This window comes from Gastrolobium bilobum, unplaced genomic scaffold, assembly GCF_033153095.1.
Source record: "Gastrolobium bilobum isolate Gb01-03AN ecotype WA unplaced genomic scaffold, APGP_CSIRO_Gbil_v1 utg2169, whole genome shotgun sequence".
In the NCBI taxonomy this organism is placed as follows: Eukaryota; Viridiplantae; Streptophyta; class Magnoliopsida; order Fabales; family Fabaceae; genus Gastrolobium; species Gastrolobium bilobum.
This window is the reverse complement of record NW_026897815.1, coordinates 295166-313601: the sequence shown is the minus strand read 5'-3', so window position 1 is coordinate 313601 and position 18436 is coordinate 295166. Positions and strand designations below refer to the sequence as shown.

The following is an 18436-nucleotide window of genomic DNA, read 5'->3' as shown; positions in this document are numbered from 1 at the left end:
AATTATTTACTTAAAAAACTTACGATCGTCTTCCAATTTACTAAGAGTTTCGAATAAATTTGAATGTCCTTCCTTAAATATAAGATATGGAGAGATTGTATAAGGGGATTTGAAGATATATATATATATATATATATATATATTTATTGTATCCAAAAAAAAATAAAAAATAAAAAGATATATCTTTTTTTATTCGATTTCATGATTATTAGGCTTTGAATATAGTTACTTTTTTTTCAATTTCATGATTATTCTTGGATTATTTTTCTCTCACATTAAAAGGGTTTTATTATTTGGGATTGGGAAGTGACTCGAGAAGCCATCTCGAGCATAGCATATGACTTATTTTAAATTATTGTATCTCTTTTTTTTGAAAATAATAGGAAATTAAAACAAAAACACAACAAAAAGAAACTAGCCACAAAGCCTAGACCAGTGAACACCTATAGTGTCACCATACAGACTATCAATACAACCTGACGGTGGACAATCAAATTCCTGGATTACCCAAGAGAAACCATAAGAGTAAGAGGCTAGAAAGTCCGCTACTCTATTTCCTTCACGGTGAATGTGAGACATATAAATCTGCCAATCTCGCTGCATCAAATTTCGAATACGATTCACCAAATTAGCCGCAGGGTAATCATGGTGGCACCCATTTGTAATGAGCTGTTGAGCTGAAAGAGAATCTCCTTCGAGCCAAACTTGCCTAAAACCTCTATCCCAAGCTAGCTCCAAACCAACCAAGCAAGCCCATAACTCAGCATGCAAAACTGTACCTGAGCCTAAATTTTTACAGAATCCGACGATCCAAGTTCCTGAGGCATCGCGAAAAACTCCTCCACACCCAGTCCTAGTACCATTAGCATCACATGCACCATCAACATTAAGCTTAACCCAATCCACAGGAGGACAACACCAAGCAACCAATCTCTCTATTCGATTCCTTGGTTGATTGCCCGCTCCAAAAACAGGGTTAGCTGCAAGAGCGACACTATCTCTGAAACCAATTGCTGAACGGATAAGTGAATAAGCATTCTGGCGATCACCTTCAAAAACCCAAGAATTCCTACATTTCCAAATTTTCCAGGCTAAGATTCCAAATAAAAGAGGCCAGTCCGACCCCATCCCCCAATCCTTTGAGCTGTCTAAATTAGAAATGATCCAATTGTGCAGGTTGAGGTTGAAAAATTCACGCTGATTTATATGAGGCATTATCATGCACCATACTTCCTTTGATTGTGGACAGTCGCGAATAGTATGAAGGATAGTTTCACTAGACTGATTACATCTAGGACACAGATCTGAAAGAGCCATATGGCGGCGGAGTCTACAAACATTAGTCATCAGCTTCTCCCCTGCCATTAACCAAAGAAAAAAGCGAATTCTTTCTGGCCCCTGCCATCTCCAAAGACTTTCCCAAGGAAACTGTTGGATTGTAGTATCTTTGATGGCTAATATTGCATATGCTGACTTAACGGTAAACTTGCCATCTGTCGTTCCATTCCAAATTAAATGATCCTGGCCATCTTGACTAGAAGGAGGAAGAAAATTCATAAATCGATGCAGCACAGAATCTGGAAGCAATTGTCGAAGAGAATTCCATTTCCATTGCCCCAATTCATCCACGTAGTCCACCACCTTCTGAAGAGTATCACTAATAGAAAACTGAGAACCTGCATATGAGATCAAAGGACCACAATCGGGCAGCCAGCTATCAAGCCAGAACATAGTGGACTGACCATTGCCTAACTGCACCCGACTATGATCCATTATAATATTCCAATGACGCGTAATTCCCTTCCAAAGCTGGGAGCTGTTGTTTGGAGCATGAATAATTGGTGTCATGCCTGCCTCCACATTGTACTTAGCACGTAAGAACTTTGACCACAAGGCATCTGGATGAGCTACGAGGTTGAACCCAACCTTCATGATAAATGCTGAGTTCATTTCCCTCATACTCCGCAGTCCAAGGCCTCCATTTTTTTTATCCATGCAAATCTGCTTTCAGGCCACAAGATGAGAACGTCTAGAGTGTGGAGATGAACCCCAAACAAAATTTCGAATCTTCCTATCAATCTCTTCACAGGTGACTTGCGGTAATGAACACACCTGCATTGGATATGATGGGATTGCTAATAACACTGCTTTAGATAATGTAACACGACCTGCTAGAGATAGACTGGCATGATTCCAAGCAGCAATTCTAGAATTCATTCGATCCAAAACATAAGAGAAAGATGACCGACCCACTCGCTTATGATGCAAAGGAATTCCCAAGTATCTTCCAAGATCCGCAGTCAAAGAAAAACCAAGAAGCCCACTAAGATAGTTTGCTTGAGTATGACCCACATTCTGAGAAAAGAAATATACTGGAACCTTAAAATTTCATTTGTAAAAATAATCTGATGGTATCATTGTGTGATTGAAAGAATATCTCCTTCTTAAAATAAGATGATACGGGAATACCCTAAAAATAAAAAAATTACCGGTTATAATGTTATTTTATTACATGCATTTGAAGATAATCTTTACCGTTATTTTTTAAATGTAATTTTCATGCTGAATAAATAGTAAGATATGGATTATATTTATCTTATTTTACATGAAAAAAAAATTTTATACACACAAAAGAGGAGTGGGTTTCACCACTCTTGTTTTCTCTCTCCTCTTACCTATTGAACACATTTATAATTTTATTTCTACAACATAAGATAAATATTTTTCAACAATATAAAAAAAGTATTTCCCGTAAAATATTACATTTATTTCCACTGTTTTTTTTTAAGTTATCATGGTGGGCAAAAAAATTTAATTAATACTTTTTAATAAAATAATTACGCATTTATTACAGGGAATAATTACATTTCTATTGCACAATGTGACGCCTCTTTTGGACGTCTCACGTGTCATTTTTTTTTTTCAAAAAAAAAAAAAACTTAATCATAAAACTTCTGAAGGCCATAATTTTTGACTCGGGTATCCAAATCAGCTAATTCTTTTTTTGATTCCACATAACTTTTTGAGATCTACGCAATGACATGTCATTTGACATATTTTATTTCTCACAAACACAATTTTAATTTAAATCAGGTAATCCTTCTTCCTTAGAGATTTAGAATATTTATTTAATTATTTCCTTTATTAATACAGATTTTTCAAATTGATTTTTGAGTTTAAATCACAAATCAAATCTTTATTTTGTTTTCCTTATTAATAATAATTGTAATTTTTATTTTAATCACAAACCAAATTTTTTTTATAATAAAAAAAAATTATTTTTTAAATTAACTCACACATCAAATCTTGATTTATTTTTTATATTAAATCACAAACGCAGAGGCTTCTGAGTTCAAAAATGTGACACGTCTCAACACCTGACACGTCACGAATCACGTCTAAATTGAGTTTCAATCAAGGGGCAATCACGTCTAATTTAGGTAATTTTAATTTTGAAAAACATTTATAAGCCATCATTAATTTCAGACCACGAATAATAATCCAGAAGCTTATAGCATTAATCATTAATTTCAAAAATAATATTCTTCCTCCTTATGAATTTAGAATATTTATTTAATTATTTTCTTTATTTCTACATATTTTTCAAATTGATTTTTTAGTTTAAATCACAAATCAAATCTTTATTTTGTTTTCCTTATTAATAATAATTTTAATTTTAATTTTTAATTTAAATCACAAACCAAATTTTTGTTATAATAAAAAAAATTATTATAAAAAAATTAAATCACAAATCAAAATTTTATTTATTTTTTTATATTAAATCACAAACTCAGAACATAGAGGCTTCTGAGTTTAACCGTTCTTATAATACCATTTTTACAAATTAAAATTATGTTTGTGAGAAATAAAATATGTCAAATAAGATCTCATTGCATAGATCTCGAAAAGTTATATGGAATCAAAAAATGAATTATCTAATTTAGATACCCGAGTCAAAAGTTATGACATTCAGAAGTTTTATGATTACATATTTTTTTTTTGGAAGAAAAAATGACACGTGTCAACACCTCATGAAAGACGCCCCATTGGGGCGTCTCCCTTTAGGGTGAGATGCCCAAATAAGGCGTCACATTGTGTAATAGATCTATAATTATTTTCAAAACTGTAATAAATACGTAATTATTTTATTAAAAAACATTAATTAAATTTTTTTTTGCCTATCATGGTGTGACTGTTTCCCACCAATTCCTTCCCTCATTAATAAAGTTTTCTCTCTTTCTTTAAGGATCGTTTTTAAAAAAAATAATGGGGTGAGAGAGGCTCGAACTCTCGACCTCAGGATAACTCAGAAGCTATGAGACCTACGCGCTAGCCAACTGCGCCACCACCCCGTGTTTTCCAGGTGCTTGAAAACAAGTTGTAAATTTTGTTAATATAAACGGCCGATTCACAATATACGGAAAAAAGTATGAAAGACTGTAAGTAGGAAAAATATTCATGTCATTTAAAAGAATATATACTTTTAATTTTTTTTTTTTTTTTTTTTTTTTTGATAACAACTTTTAAATTATTTTAGGAGAGAAGTAGACATAAAAAGATGGAATTTATATTTTTATTTTTTTTAGTAGAATCCACACCTCTTTGTGTCTATCTTTCTTTTAAAATAACCTAAGTATGTATCCTTTAAAAGAGCACCTTTTTCCCTTTCATGAATCATGGGCTACATCGAAGTTTATTATCTGGAGATCAATATTTTAATTTTTTTATGATAAAATAAAAACAAAGAGAATGGGTAAAAATATATGTTTTCTCGTTTTATTATTTTTTTTAAAGGGATTTATTACTCTCCTTTTACATAAGATAGTATCTTATGTTGTAGAGATAAAATGAATAGGTCCCACCATTACATAAAAAAAAAATGTGAAGTGTAAAAATCGAAGTGAGATAACATAAGGGAAGTTATTTTATGTGAAAGTATAGTAATATTTTTTTTTTAAAAAAAGTATAAAAATGATGAAAATAATATGTAAATAACATCATTATTTGGGCTGCAGCACAACTTACATTAAAAATTCAAATCTCAAGGTTCCTCTACATTTTATTTTACTTTTGGAAAATCTCTACATTATTTTTCCGCACCACCATCAACATCGCTTTTTCTCTTGCCTAAATTGTCTTCTTGGTGCTCAATCCGCGCCCCCCATTTGTCTTCTTGAAATATTGGACTTTGGTTTGTTATTTTATTTTTCAATAAATATTTTCTACCACCCCACTAGCTAATTATTTTTATTTTCCCACCAGGAATTTCTATAATAATTTTCTATGAACATCTATATTTTTTGGTATTTAAGAATTAAGATTAAGGTTGTGTTTGATATTAATTTTTCTCGACCAAAAAAGCATCAAATTTAAAGGTTCTAAGAGAGCAAACTGGAAAAAGGGCATGCTTGTTCATCCCTCTCTAGGAGGAAGCTTTTTTCTTCCTCACCAAAGATTGCAATCATTGAATTTTCGTGGGTCACATTAATAACTTAATTCTCTTCGATCAGACAAAGCATCATTCTCCACAGGATCATTGGACCCCACCCTTCTCCATGTCTTAGAGCTACAGCATCTTATAACTTGTTTCAAGATGATGAGTATTGTAATATGTGACTTTGGCATTGAGCTAGTGCCTAGTGTTTCATATCAATATCGTTAGAGGTGGAAATAGACAATGCTAAACCAGGCTTTACATTAATCGTGTTGGTTTGTTATGCAAAGCATCAGTATGAAGGCTTTCAAATAAGTCAAATAGGCCTTAAACCAAAGTATGAAGTTAAAATTATGTATATATATAATTAATAGATTATATACATGTTGGTCACTCATCTGATCTTGGTTTAGTTTCCTGAAAATCCTGTCCTACCTCACCCATGGAAGATGTTGAAGCCAATTCATCATTTTCTGCATCTTCTGCCATTCTAAAATAACTATTCTCTAATTGCATGGTACTGATAGTAGGTTGTATCAAATTTGAAGTGTCTTTATCAACATAATCTCTCTTCACTAATGATTCCTCCACAGGGCAGCAGCTTCTGACTCATCTTCCACTTCATCCACCTCATCTATGTTATTCTCTGAAGAGTTTATATCACCTTCCTCAAAAGAATCATTACATCCATAAGTGGATTGATTGATTTGGTTCTCATATTCATGTAACTCCTCCTGGATAGTAACAACAGGTTCCTTTGGATGCAAACTTGTTTTCTCAATCTCCAACAGCTTTTGAATCGTTTTTGTAGCAGCATCTATAGCCCAATCATCATTATCTACATCTCTGAAAAAGAACACGAGAACACCACCAGGAGAAATACCTTTATTACTCAATGTTTGAACTTTTGGTTTCCTTCAATATCATGACAACCTCTCTTGACTATTGCTTATTAATTATTATAGAGAAGATGGGAAGAATTTCAGACTACATTATTATGAACGAGGTTCTGTACCTAAAGGGACTAAGGAGACTTCCATTTAAGGATGCCACGAAATTATTGCTTGTAAAATTTATTCATCCATTTTCACATTAAGCTATGTATGTAGGTTTTGATCAAGAAACGTGTGGCATGAGATTGTGAACAGATTGTTTCGAGTTTGCAGAACCATGAATAATAAAAAAACTCCAAGAGTTTCTCATGCACTGGAAATGAGAAAGCATTACTTGAAAGGGTCAAGTCCTGCTGAATTAAAGGTTGATTTCATGAGAGTGAGAAGGAGCAAAGGATCGTTGAAGAAGTATCCTCCATACATTCCAATTTCCACCAGGAATTGCACATCCAAAATAAACTGCTCAAGGAACAAAGAAAATGGATGAGAATCACTTTAGATAGATAAAAATCATGATAATAGTTTCCATGTACGTCATGCTTCATAGTTCATAGCCTCATCCAATTTTAGTTTTTCAACTAACCATGTGTAAACCAACAACATAGTCTTAAAAATGGATTTGTACTTGGGTTAATATAGTAGTGTCGTGATGAGGTGCACTTTGACCGAATTAAAGAAACCATGTTAGTTATGGCTACAGGAGATTATGGAAGAAGATACTTCAGGAGCTATTTCCTCTTAACAATTGTAAATGCTTGCTCAAGAAGACACCACCGGACTAAAAACATATCATGACTTTCTAAAAAATAGAACATAGCTACTAAATCAGGAAGGTCAAAGAGTATACAATATATCTTAGGTCAACTGGTTTTTAATTTCCAAGTGACAAATATTGTTGGAAATATTGAAGTATGTTACATCAAGGGTAATAGCGATTTAGAATAAAGTTCCCACCCCAACACTTCAACACAAAAGATATTAGTAATAGGCCCAGACCCCAAGAATTTAGTGTCCTCTAGAATTGTTTGTAATTTTTGGGGACAGGACAGGGACACTAAGATGGAAATAATCAACCTTATGAGTACTAGCCCCCCATTTTTAGGAGAATTCTGTAGCCAACGAGAATAGCAGCAGTATATCTACTATTAACTATCCCACACAATTTCGGGGAAAAAAAAAAACTATTTGACTAAGAATATATTGGTAAGGATAGTGAACATTATATGGATATTGGCATTTGAATATGCAAATAAACGATGGGAAAGATTTAGCTACATAAATATGGCCACATATTTAGTAAATTAGCTGCGATGGTGCTTTTACTCTCTCAGTATACAACCAAAAGAATAAACAGAAAGGGAGGGAAATCAAAAACCTGGTTGGCCTCATCAGTTTGTAAGCTCACATTCTCTTCCGTAGTTTCATGGATCTCTTTGTTCTTGGAAACCCAAATAAACATAAACTCCATCAGCTCTCTTAGTAATCCCATCAACCAATTCACTTCAAACACATTTTCTTCGTCAAGTTGTTCTATTTTCCTCAGTTCTAGAAACAAAACCTGCCCAGGACATAGACAAAAAATTTAGACCAAGTATAACATCTTGCATAACTATTTGCACCATTTTTCTGTTTACAGTAGCTTTTTCTGTGATAGTTATAAAATTTTAAAAAGGAGACTTAGAAATGCTGCAAAGAAAGATAAAACTTAAGCATAAAAAAATAATTCCAACTACCCATTGTCTTAACTCTTCCGTTCATATTTCATAATAAATCAATAGTTGATTGACCCTACACTGAGAAGTCTCTAGGGAGTTATCTGTGAAAATAATACCTGAAAGATAAAAGAGGGCATTGGATTGTGTATCATGTTAGCATCAAACTGGTCATTGTATTGAAAAGCTGAAAATATTTCATGGCTACGGTAAGTAGACAACACTCTGAGAACTAATTGCTGCCAGAACACATTTCTCAACTTATTGGAGCCCTCTTTAATAAACAATAGAAAATCATCAAGTTCTTGCTGCTGATGAACAATTGAATTGTTTTCAATTACTTGTGAATCCATGTGACCGGAGCTGCTAAAGATACTTTTGACCATAGTAGAGAGAAACTGCACTAACGTTGACAAGTTGGCTAAAATAGAAACCTGTTGTGGTAGTGACTCAGCTAACTTGATTCTTGGACTACCTTGCACTATTGTGCTTGTTTCATTGGTAAGGCCCCTCTCAAGTATGATTATATACTCTGTGAAGAGGTTCGTGAGTCCACTAATGACTAAACTTCCCATTTGAAGGCCAACTAAAGGAGAAATATCTTCTATGATGGCCTGAATTACAAACAGAATCACTGGAATATGTTATATATACATAAAGAATAACAATTAAAAAAAAAATTCTCCCATTTTTTCCAACAATGGTTTTCACTTTATGCCTTACAACAAACCTGCAATAGTGTCAGAACCTTCCTGCCACTGGTAGTTAGTAGGCAATATTCTGTTTGTTCCCCAACAGCAAGAGTTGAAGATCCAGCTCCACCAAACACTCCAGACACAAGGTATTTCTCTAAAATCCAAGGATCACTTTCTGAGAAGATAGCAATCACTTTCTTATAATGGTTTATATGTGTATCCAAAACCTCTTCCATGCAGGGGCAAAGATGCCTTACCAAGTATGGCCGCAACACCAGTTTCTGATTTTCTAACAAAGAACAATACAAGACTCCAAACTTCACAGCATTTATGGCAGAGGACAACCCAACACTTATTGCTGAGAAACATTTAATATGTTTGTCAAAACAAGCAATAAATGACTTTGTTTCTTCATGTGCCCACAGCGTAAGTTCTGAGGCATAAGGAGAAGTTTCTCCACATAACATCACAAAGCTTCTTGCTGCTTGTGAAATCATAGAAAACACAAACCTTGCAAATTCCCTGATACATATATCATTTGAAGATGATTTTGGCCACTGCAAATCATTTGTTCCTGTTACAATACGCAAATGGTAATATTTAAACAACAGATGAATGGCAAGTTGACTATCACCAAGCCTGCAAAGTGCAGCTAGTGCCCTTCGTAGCTCTGGTCCTGATGTTCTTTTATTCTCTGCTATCTGTGTCAACTGTTGTGTAAGCATGGACTTTTTCTCAGAAATTACAGTGTTAAACAACATTATCTCACTATGGGAATAGTCTTCCAATTCGATTCTTTGGTAATGTTCATCTGCAGATTCTATAAGGTCCAGGACTTCATCTATCCTGTTTTCTGCCATAAGAATATCCAGCTTCTCTGAAAGATCATTGATATGAGATTCCAATTCGCTTGGGGAAGATGGTTCAACATCATCTATATGATCTTCGAAGGTTGAGTTTAAGGACAATGTCATCGGATATATGCGATCAGTAAGGTCCTTTACTAGCCTTTTATGGGATATGAAATGGTTTTCTAGTTGCACAAGCTCATTCTCTACTCCTGTCGCCTCCTCTAATATTCTACAAATGAGAGCATAAAAGTATCTCAGCATTATATGCCACTCAACCATCAAAAGAATAATAATCAGAAATCATCAACATTATATTTTTAAACCATTATGCAAATACATCAACTGATAAGGGGTTGTTTCAGCTTAATTAATGGTCTCGAGTTTAAGTTACTCTGAACACAACTATGTTAAAATTTGATAGTGAGAGCTTTGCTGTCCATGTGGTCCTACCCAACTCGAATCGGACTATCTGAGTAATCGATGAACAGATGGATATATATATACATACATATATATATATATATATATATATGTGAGTATCATTTTACATCAGTGTAAGTTACACTCTTAATCTTGTTCGTTGATCCCATTTATATTTAAGGGCTCAAATTTTTTAATAATATAAATCATTGGATATAAGTGTGTATCAATGGTTAAGATTTCTAACTCTTACACCGGTGTAAGAATATCATGCCCCTGTATGGGTATTTATATATATATATATATATATATATATATATATATATATATATATATATAGGATTAGGATCATTTTATACTAGTGTAAGTTACACTCTCAATTTTATCCATTGATCTCACTTATATCTAAAGACTCTAACTTTTTAGTAATGTGAACCATTGGATATAAGTGGATCAATGGTCAAGATTGAGTGTAAGACTTCTAACTCTAGAATATCCTGCCCCATATATATATATATATATATATATATATATATATATATATATATTAATAGAAATTCCTTATGGAATTCAAGCAATAAGATGATAGAGCAGATGTTGTTGATGATAAAGATAAATAAAAATGAAGTTGACCATTTGACCTAAGGAAAGAGGAATAATTAGCAAAGATGTTTTTCTGTAAATCTTCACTTGCTGCTTCCTTTAGCTCCCGAAGTTCATCACACAGATGTTTGATGCCCTATCAGCAATAAGCCAAATCATATATGAAACACAGCAATGAATAAAATTATGAAGAGAGAGAGAGATAATGATGGAAATTGAAAACTACCCTTCCGGTCATGGATTCAATATCAAGCTCAGCAATATCAGGATCACTGATAGACAGTGAGACCGCAGAAACGACGTCGGAACTGGCATCTGATGAATGCATCGAATTTTGAGATTCCGGAAATGAGTGGTCTCGGAAGTGGAACTTAGGAGGCGTAGATGAAGATTCCATTTACATAGACGGAAAAGCAATATTAGCAATGGCTTTTGGTTGTAAAATGAAAGTGTAGCAACAACTTCATGATATACATAAGAACTCATGTTTTGTTGTCGTTTGGACTTCGGTATTTCCGTTAAGGCTTCGTCGTTACTCGCACCACAATGTTAGTATAAATCAAATTTGGTTAAGTTCTCAGTTCATTGATAACGTCACCAACTGCTTTTGCTTTTACATGAACTTCCACGAAACCTGCCCTAGACTCTGCCTATCTTTGTCTCTCTTTTTGTCCATTGTTCTACATCGGATTTTGTATTCTAGTACTGCCTCTGCATGAGGATCCAATATTGGTGTTTTTGTCTACTTAGAAAGTGTAACATCTCGTTCCAAAACCAATTTTTTAATATTGTATTATGATATTAAGCGCACTTACAATTACATTGGTTCAATTAGAAATTCAAATAATTTTTTCTTTTCGAACAAAGCCATTTAAAATAACCAATTGCGTGACCATAACCATATGACATTGCAGAATAAATGAAACTAAGCTTAACATCATATTCTTATTTTATTTGACCACGCGTTGTTAAATGTCTTCATCTCCTTTCTTTTTATATGAATTCTAACTTCCTTTATAGACATAGTTCCCATCTCCTATCATATATAGATCTCTTTGTTAGCTTCAAGTGGGTTCAAATTGCGCTCAAATCGGAGCTCTATAGCTCGAGTTATGCCAGTTCTATTGAACTATGTTTTTGCTGATTTTTCGGGTAGCGCATTTTAGCGCTCAATTGGGCGTTAAAACGCCCAAAGGCAGAGAATTTGGCATTCTCCATGTCTTTAGCGCGTTTTAGCGCCCAACTTGCGCGTTAAAATGCCCAAGGGCAGAGATTTTTCCTCCATTTTACGAACATAGCGCGCTTTAGCGTCCTTATCAGCGCTAAAATGCTCTCCAACTGGACAACACATGCCCTCCCCTGTTTTCATATAATTTCATGAGAAAATTCCTCCCTCTCTCACCATCCTCTTAACACCTAATAGACATTATACAACCACTTGAATACATGATTCTTAGCTATTTCAAGACACAATTATCAAATAGGCATCCATGTCCTTCCATCATATCTACAATAAGTACAATATACACAATATCCAAGTGTCTTTAATACATTATCATGGGACTTAGCTACAAAACACTATGATCAAATCCTTGGCTCCCATCAACAAAAGAGACACCAAAGGAAGTGAGCATAGGCTAAGTCCACAAAAATAAAACATGATGTTCACATATCAATTGGCTTTCAAATGGGAATCATATACATGAAACTACTAATTGACATACATAACCAAAATAATGCAACATCCTCATGTATCAATCTAGTCCAAGTATGGCCACTTGCCACCAGAGGCTCCTGCAGCATCTGTACCAGAAAGGCGGTCCCCACAACATGAGATGAGATATACGAATACATCTCAATAAATCAGGGGTTTTTGGAGCATTTCTCCACCCCATAGTTCACTCCCAGTATAATAGCAATAACCGTAAATGATGTAGTAAATACATATCCATGCAGTGTGTAAAAACATCTCCAGAAGACATCCCTTGAGCTCTCATGTTGTCCTAAGGATACTCAGATGCAAATAGTCGTACTGGCCAGCTAAACTACCACGTACGAATTACGCACCGTCATGCAACATACAAAATATAGGGAACCACCATCCTATGTCACACCCAGTGCATACATATACGTATAACAAAGCATTAAACTACTTTATCGCATTTACATATGCTATCAACAACCACTACCCATTCTAGGCTTGGTGGAACAATAAAGGGATCAACACCCAAGGTCCGAAGACTTACCTCAATGAGCTTCAAAGCTTAACCTTTGTTCACCAACAATGAGTAATTAACCAAGCTTTACAACAATACCAACAATCAATACCTACATTAAGGTACTAGACAATCTATCAAGGCAATCCAATGAATACCAATATTGTCATCAACCAAACAAATATATTCACATCACAATAGGCATGAACTTACCAATTCAAATGAGTTAATCACGCTCCATGGCTTCCTCCAATGGTTTGTCACTCAAGGATGGTCCAATTGCCTCAATCCTAGCAATCACATTGACACAATCAATATCCAGCCAACCCGTTGTTTACAAATGCAAGAAAATCCATAAACCAAGCATATATTCTTGCAATTTTCATAGTATAATCAAATGGCTATCTAAGTTCATTTCTACCATTTATTCGTCATTCCTAACAACATTTGTAAAGGAACTTAGCTTCAATCTAACTCTAACTCATAAAATCCATAAAACCACTATTCATCATCTTCAACCTCGTGCAAACTCCATGGAAACAAGGTTTGAGGAGTGAAAATTTATCCCAAAAGATCACATAACCAAGGAATGGTGGTATACTAAGCTCCCATGGAAGAAAATGTCATTAAACTCCTCCAATCACCAAGTGGGTCGAACTCTTGGGAAGAAAATATCTCACTCCACAAAGCTTCTCACTCAAAACTAAGCTTGGATTCACAAAGAATGGAAGATTTGAAGCAAGATTGGCTTTAGAATGGAAGGATTGTGAGAGACGAGTGAGCTAGGGTTTGGGGCTTCAACTTGATTTTCTCTCCCTCTCACTACCTGCTTGTCGACGAGGAAGAAGAAGAATGGAGAGAGAAATTCATGTTTTAACTCTTAATTAAGGGTGAGCCACTTTAACCAGGTAAAAATATATCTATCTATTTAGCTTTGTTCTCTTTCAAACTTTACCCAAAGGTCTGGAATATTTTTCTAGGAATATTTTTACTTTTACTTTTACATTTTGGGTACTTTTGCCTACACATATTTTTATCTCATAATTTTCACTTACTGCATTTTTTCCTCAAAAATGACCCTAATTCATTTAATTAGATATTTTACCTAATTCAACCCACTAATACAAGATTAATTGTCTTATTACAAGCAATTAATTAAATTTCATACTGAAGGATATTATAAAAAGCATAAGTAAATAAATAACTGACAAACATAGTTGCTTCATGAAAACATATTTATACCATTTATCCTCTCTTTTTTTTCTCTAAAATCAATAATGCTACATACAATGTAATTTACACACTATAATTTTTTTATTATCTAATTATAGCGGATTGCATCTCATTTTCATTACTTCTATACTCTGATTGCATATTATGTTAATTAGAGGACGAAAAATATGCAACCTATGTCCCTCACTTTTATTAGAAATTCAATGAACATTGTAGCATATCCTTCTAAATCTAATGGTTACATGTTAGGTCAGTATTGTAAGCCTTAAAATTGATTTAGAACTCTTTAGGATTTGCCATAGCTAAACCGATAGTGTTGTCTCTTTCCTCCTCTTCCTTTCTGTATAACCCCATGCTGGCTTCCTCTGGGGCACCCCATTTCAGTGTTGAGTACTTCCTTAAATTAAAAAATTATGTAGATTTAGGTTATTTTGTAATTAGTATTAACTTAAACTTAATTTGAATCAAATTTGTTTGAAACTAGTTCTAATATAATTTATTTTTGAATTTAAATTTAAAAACCTTTGCCCCCCATCAGATAAGTGAGTGATCCCTATAGTTATATTTTATCGAATAATACTTTAAACTTAAATGAAGGAAAAAGAAAGGATGTACAAAAAGGAAGAAAAAGAAGTACGAAAATAGTTGAATTAGAAAAAAAAGAATTGAAATGTTTTTTTAGCTAATTTTATCCCAAAACCAGTTTTACATAAGAACTACTTTTTTAAAAATGTAATTAGTTACAAAAAAATTATATTTAAAAACTGGCTCCATTATTCTTGGATATCTAGTTTTTGAAAGTTCCCAAACACTCTTACCAGTTACTACTGATGGCTGCTGGCACAACCATACTTATACAAAGGTGCATTTTTGTATGTCGATAGTCGTAATTTTATTAATTTGTCTGATTATCTTACGTGACTGTATACATATTGAAAGAGATTTATGTAATTGGCATGTAAAACTAGACAAGTTGAATCCAATCTTCACATACCTGGTTGATAATAATTTTAAAAAGAGAGAGAAATTAAAATTACCTTCGACATGTATTAATAACAAAGTTATTTTTTATTTTTTTGGTAAGCTAACAAAGTTATTTTTAAGTATGAATAGTACTTTATGCTTGAAAGTAAGCTTAGGCGGTAAGAAAACCATTGGAGTAGGAAAAAGTAACCCTTAACAAGAAAAATATTATATGTATGGGAAAGATTATATTTACAAACTTTTTGTTTATAAATTACACTGTGTCTGACTGGTAAGACACTCTTGAGTAGAGTCTTACCGATTAGACATAGCGTAATTTGTAAGTTTGTAAAAAAAAAAAATTGTCAATATAACCGTATTATATATATATATGGATTGGTGTATAGGATCCATATGGATTGGTGTATAGAATTCTTGTTTTCTTTTTCTCTCTTCTCTTCATATGACCCCATATGAACCTCACATATCTGTGTAAGAAATAAAATTATCTTCTATATGAGAAATATTAATCCTATATATATATATATATATATATATATATATGGGCAGGATCCTTTAACACCGATGTCAAACTTTGAAATTTGACATCAAATCCTAACTATTGATTTTCGTCAATCTGATGGTTATAATTATTGAGTCATATTTATTAATTAACTAATAATTCCCAATAAATTATAAACGTCAGATTGATGAAAATTAACGGTTAAGAATTAATATCATACTAGTGTCAAAATATCATGTACCTTTCTCTCTCTCTCTCTCTATATATATATATATATATATATATATATATATATATATATATATATATATATATATATATATATAGAGAGAGAGAGAGAGAGAGAGAGGGGGGGATAGGATTCTTTGACACCAGTGTCAAATCTGAAATTTGACAACTCATCTTATAGCTGTTAGATCAAAAAAGATCAACGACTCTGATTTATAAGCATATTATTGTTGGGCTTCCTCCTTCAATGCTAAGCCCAAGCCCATTTGAGGGGTTTCCTAAAAATCCTAACCCTAATTTCCACCTCCTCTATATATACTCATTAGTTGTGGGTGGAGGCTAGGTCAGATTTGAGAGAACAAATTTGAGATAAAAATTGTTTGATTGTTTGAGTAAAGCTTTATGCTTTGCATTTGAGAGATCTCTAGAGAGAGTTTGAGTGAAACATCTCTAGGGTAGTTTGATTATCACCATTGTTGGAGAGGTTGAGTTAACCACCACATTGGTGTATTTTGATTCATTGTAACCATTATTTTCATAGTGGATTTTTGATCTGGATTAGGTCCCGTGGGCTTTTACTTCTTCATTCAAGAAGGTTTTCCCACGATAAATCTGGTTGTGTTCTTCTTCTCTCTCTCCTGTGTTTGTTTTGATTTTTTCGCTGCGCTGCCTGACCTGGTGAAGTTCAGACTGAGGTATTGCCAAGATCTGAGATCAGGATTTTGTTGATTGACTTCCGCACAAAGGCTGCTTAGCCGAGCGTGAGGGAACCAAGTTTTCCCAACAGTGGTATCAGAGCCCGAGTTTGACGGGTTCTGAGGGAGACGAGATGGAGACCAGTGGCATAACTCATGATGGAGATATGTTCAAGTTGACCGCAGATAATTTCACATATTGGAGACCGATGATGGAAGATCATCTCTACTGCAAAGATTTTCATGAGCCCATTATCCTTGATGAGAGACCGGCAGGCAAGACAGATAAGGAGTGGGAGATCCTGAGTCGGAAGGCGGTAGCCACGATCAAGAAATATATTGATAAAAGCCTCTTTGAGCACGTGTCCGAATTCACGAACGCGTATGAGTTGTGGACGAAATTAGAGTCCATGATTCAGAAGAAGACTCCTAGGAACAAAGCACACCTGGTTCGCCGACTTGTTAAGCTTGAATACAAGGACGGCATGAGCATGATTGAACACCTGAACACCTACAAAGGTATTGTGAATCAGCTGTCAAAGGCTGATATGAAAATTGATGAAGAATTGCAGGCATTGCTGCTGTTGAGCTCGCTGCCAGAAAGCTGGGATACTCTGGTGGTGACCCTAAATAACTCGACTCCAGATGGAAAATTGAAGATGGATGTCGTGACAGACAGCCTCCTGGGCGAAGAATCCAGGAGAAGAGAACGAGGTACTTCGAGTACGTCTGAGGCCAACGTTGCTGAGAACAAAGGGAAATCTGACTCCCGTGGTAGAAGCAAAAGCCGAGGTAGAGGTCGTGATAGACCAGACAAGTCCAGAGGTCGGTCAAAGCTGAAATATGAGTTGAAGTGCTTTTACTGTGGAAAGAAAGGCCATAAGAAGCCAGACTGCTGGACCTACAGAATGATGAGAAGAACGGCTCTGTGAAGCCGGATCAGATTATTCCCAAGAAGAGGGAAGACAAGAGCACCACTGCGGTGGCTGCAAATCCTGATGCCGAGATATTCCTCCTTGGTGAGGATAATTATTTGAATGTTGCATATGATGACTGCACCTGGATTGTTGACTCTGGTGCCTCCTTCCACGTTACTCCACACAAAGGTTTTTTCTCCTCTTATCGAGGTGGTGACTTTGGAGTCGTGAAGATGGGAAATCAAGTGACCAGCAAGATTGTTGGTGTCGGTGATGTAACTCTGACCACAGATGTCGGATGCCGACTTGTGTTGAAGGATGTGAGGCATGTTCCTGACATGCGTTTGAATCTAATCTCGGTAGGCAAACTTGATGATGCTGGGTTAGTGAACTACTTCGGTAGTGTTAGATGGAAGCAGGCCAAGGGAAACTTGGTCGTGGCCCGAGGTAAGAAAGAAGGCTCCTTGTACGTGATGCAAGGAAAGATCAATGGCGGAGAAGCCAATTCTGTTCGAGATGAACCTAGCTTGGAGCTATGGCACAAGCGCCTCGGCCACATGAGCGAGAAAGGGCTACAGATCCTAAACAAGAAAGGATTATTGACCGGGTTGAAAGGCCAAGCGTTGGATAGTTGCACGCATTGCCTAGCTGGAAAGCAGCACCGGGTTTCTTTTGTGAGACCGGATCAACCAAGACGACGCAGGTATATTCTTGACCTCGTCCATACTGATGTTTGCTCCATGTCAGAGAAATCTCTTGGAGGAGCTCAGTACTTTGTTTCGTTTATTGATGACCATTCCCGCAAAGTGTGGGTATATTTGTTGAAGACTAAAGACCAGGTACTCCAATCCTTTAAAGAATTCCATGCAATGGTTGAAAGGGAGACTGGCAAGAAATTGAAGGTGGTCCGATCTGACAATGGTGGTGAGTATTGTGGCCCATTTGATGCATACTGCAGAGCGACCGGGATTCGACTTGAGAAGACGCCCCCCAAGACTCCACAGTTGAATGGACTTGCTGAGAGGATGAACAGAACTATTGAAGAGAAGGTCC

The 18436-nt window shown here is 35.0% G+C and overlaps 1 protein-coding gene and 1 non-coding gene across 2 annotated transcripts; both read right to left on the bottom strand.

Annotated features, from left to right (window-relative positions):
- Window positions 1–4267: 4267 nt before the first annotated feature.
- TRNAM-CAU (transfer RNA methionine (anticodon CAU)) lies at window positions 4268–4352 on the bottom strand. Its single transcript is given in 2 exon segments — window positions 4268–4303; window positions 4315–4352. It is a non-coding gene; the product is annotated as a tRNA-Met (tRNA).
- A 1657-nt stretch (window positions 4353–6009) lies between these two features.
- LOC133310561 (exocyst complex component EXO84B-like) lies at window positions 6010–11005 on the bottom strand. Its single transcript, XM_061511511.1, has 7 exons — window positions 10835–11005; window positions 10647–10744; window positions 8770–9814; window positions 8159–8653; window positions 7703–7885; window positions 6662–6786; window positions 6010–6280 (listed from the first exon to the last, which is right to left on the bottom strand). The coding sequence occupies exons 1-7, from the start codon at window positions 11003–11005 to the stop codon at window positions 6010–6012; spliced, it is 2388 nt and encodes a 795-aa protein (XP_061367495.1).
- Window positions 11006–18436: the final 7431 nt, after the last annotated feature.

What these genes read in the sequence shown, in the direction of transcription:
- LOC133310561 (XM_061511511.1), bottom strand. Translation starts at nt 11,005, where the DNA reads ATGGAATCTTCATCTACGCCTCCTAAGTTCCACTTCCGAGACCACTCA. An exon ending in AGGTTCTGACACTATTGCAG is followed by an intron (nt 8,654 to 8,769) that starts GTTTGTTGTAAG and finishes TTTGTAATTCAG; the next exon opens with GCCATCATAGAAGATATTTC. An exon ending in AAACTGATGAGGCCAACCAG is followed by an intron (nt 6,787 to 7,702) that starts GTTTTTGATTTC and finishes TTCCTTGAGCAG; the next exon opens with TTTATTTTGGATGTGCAATT.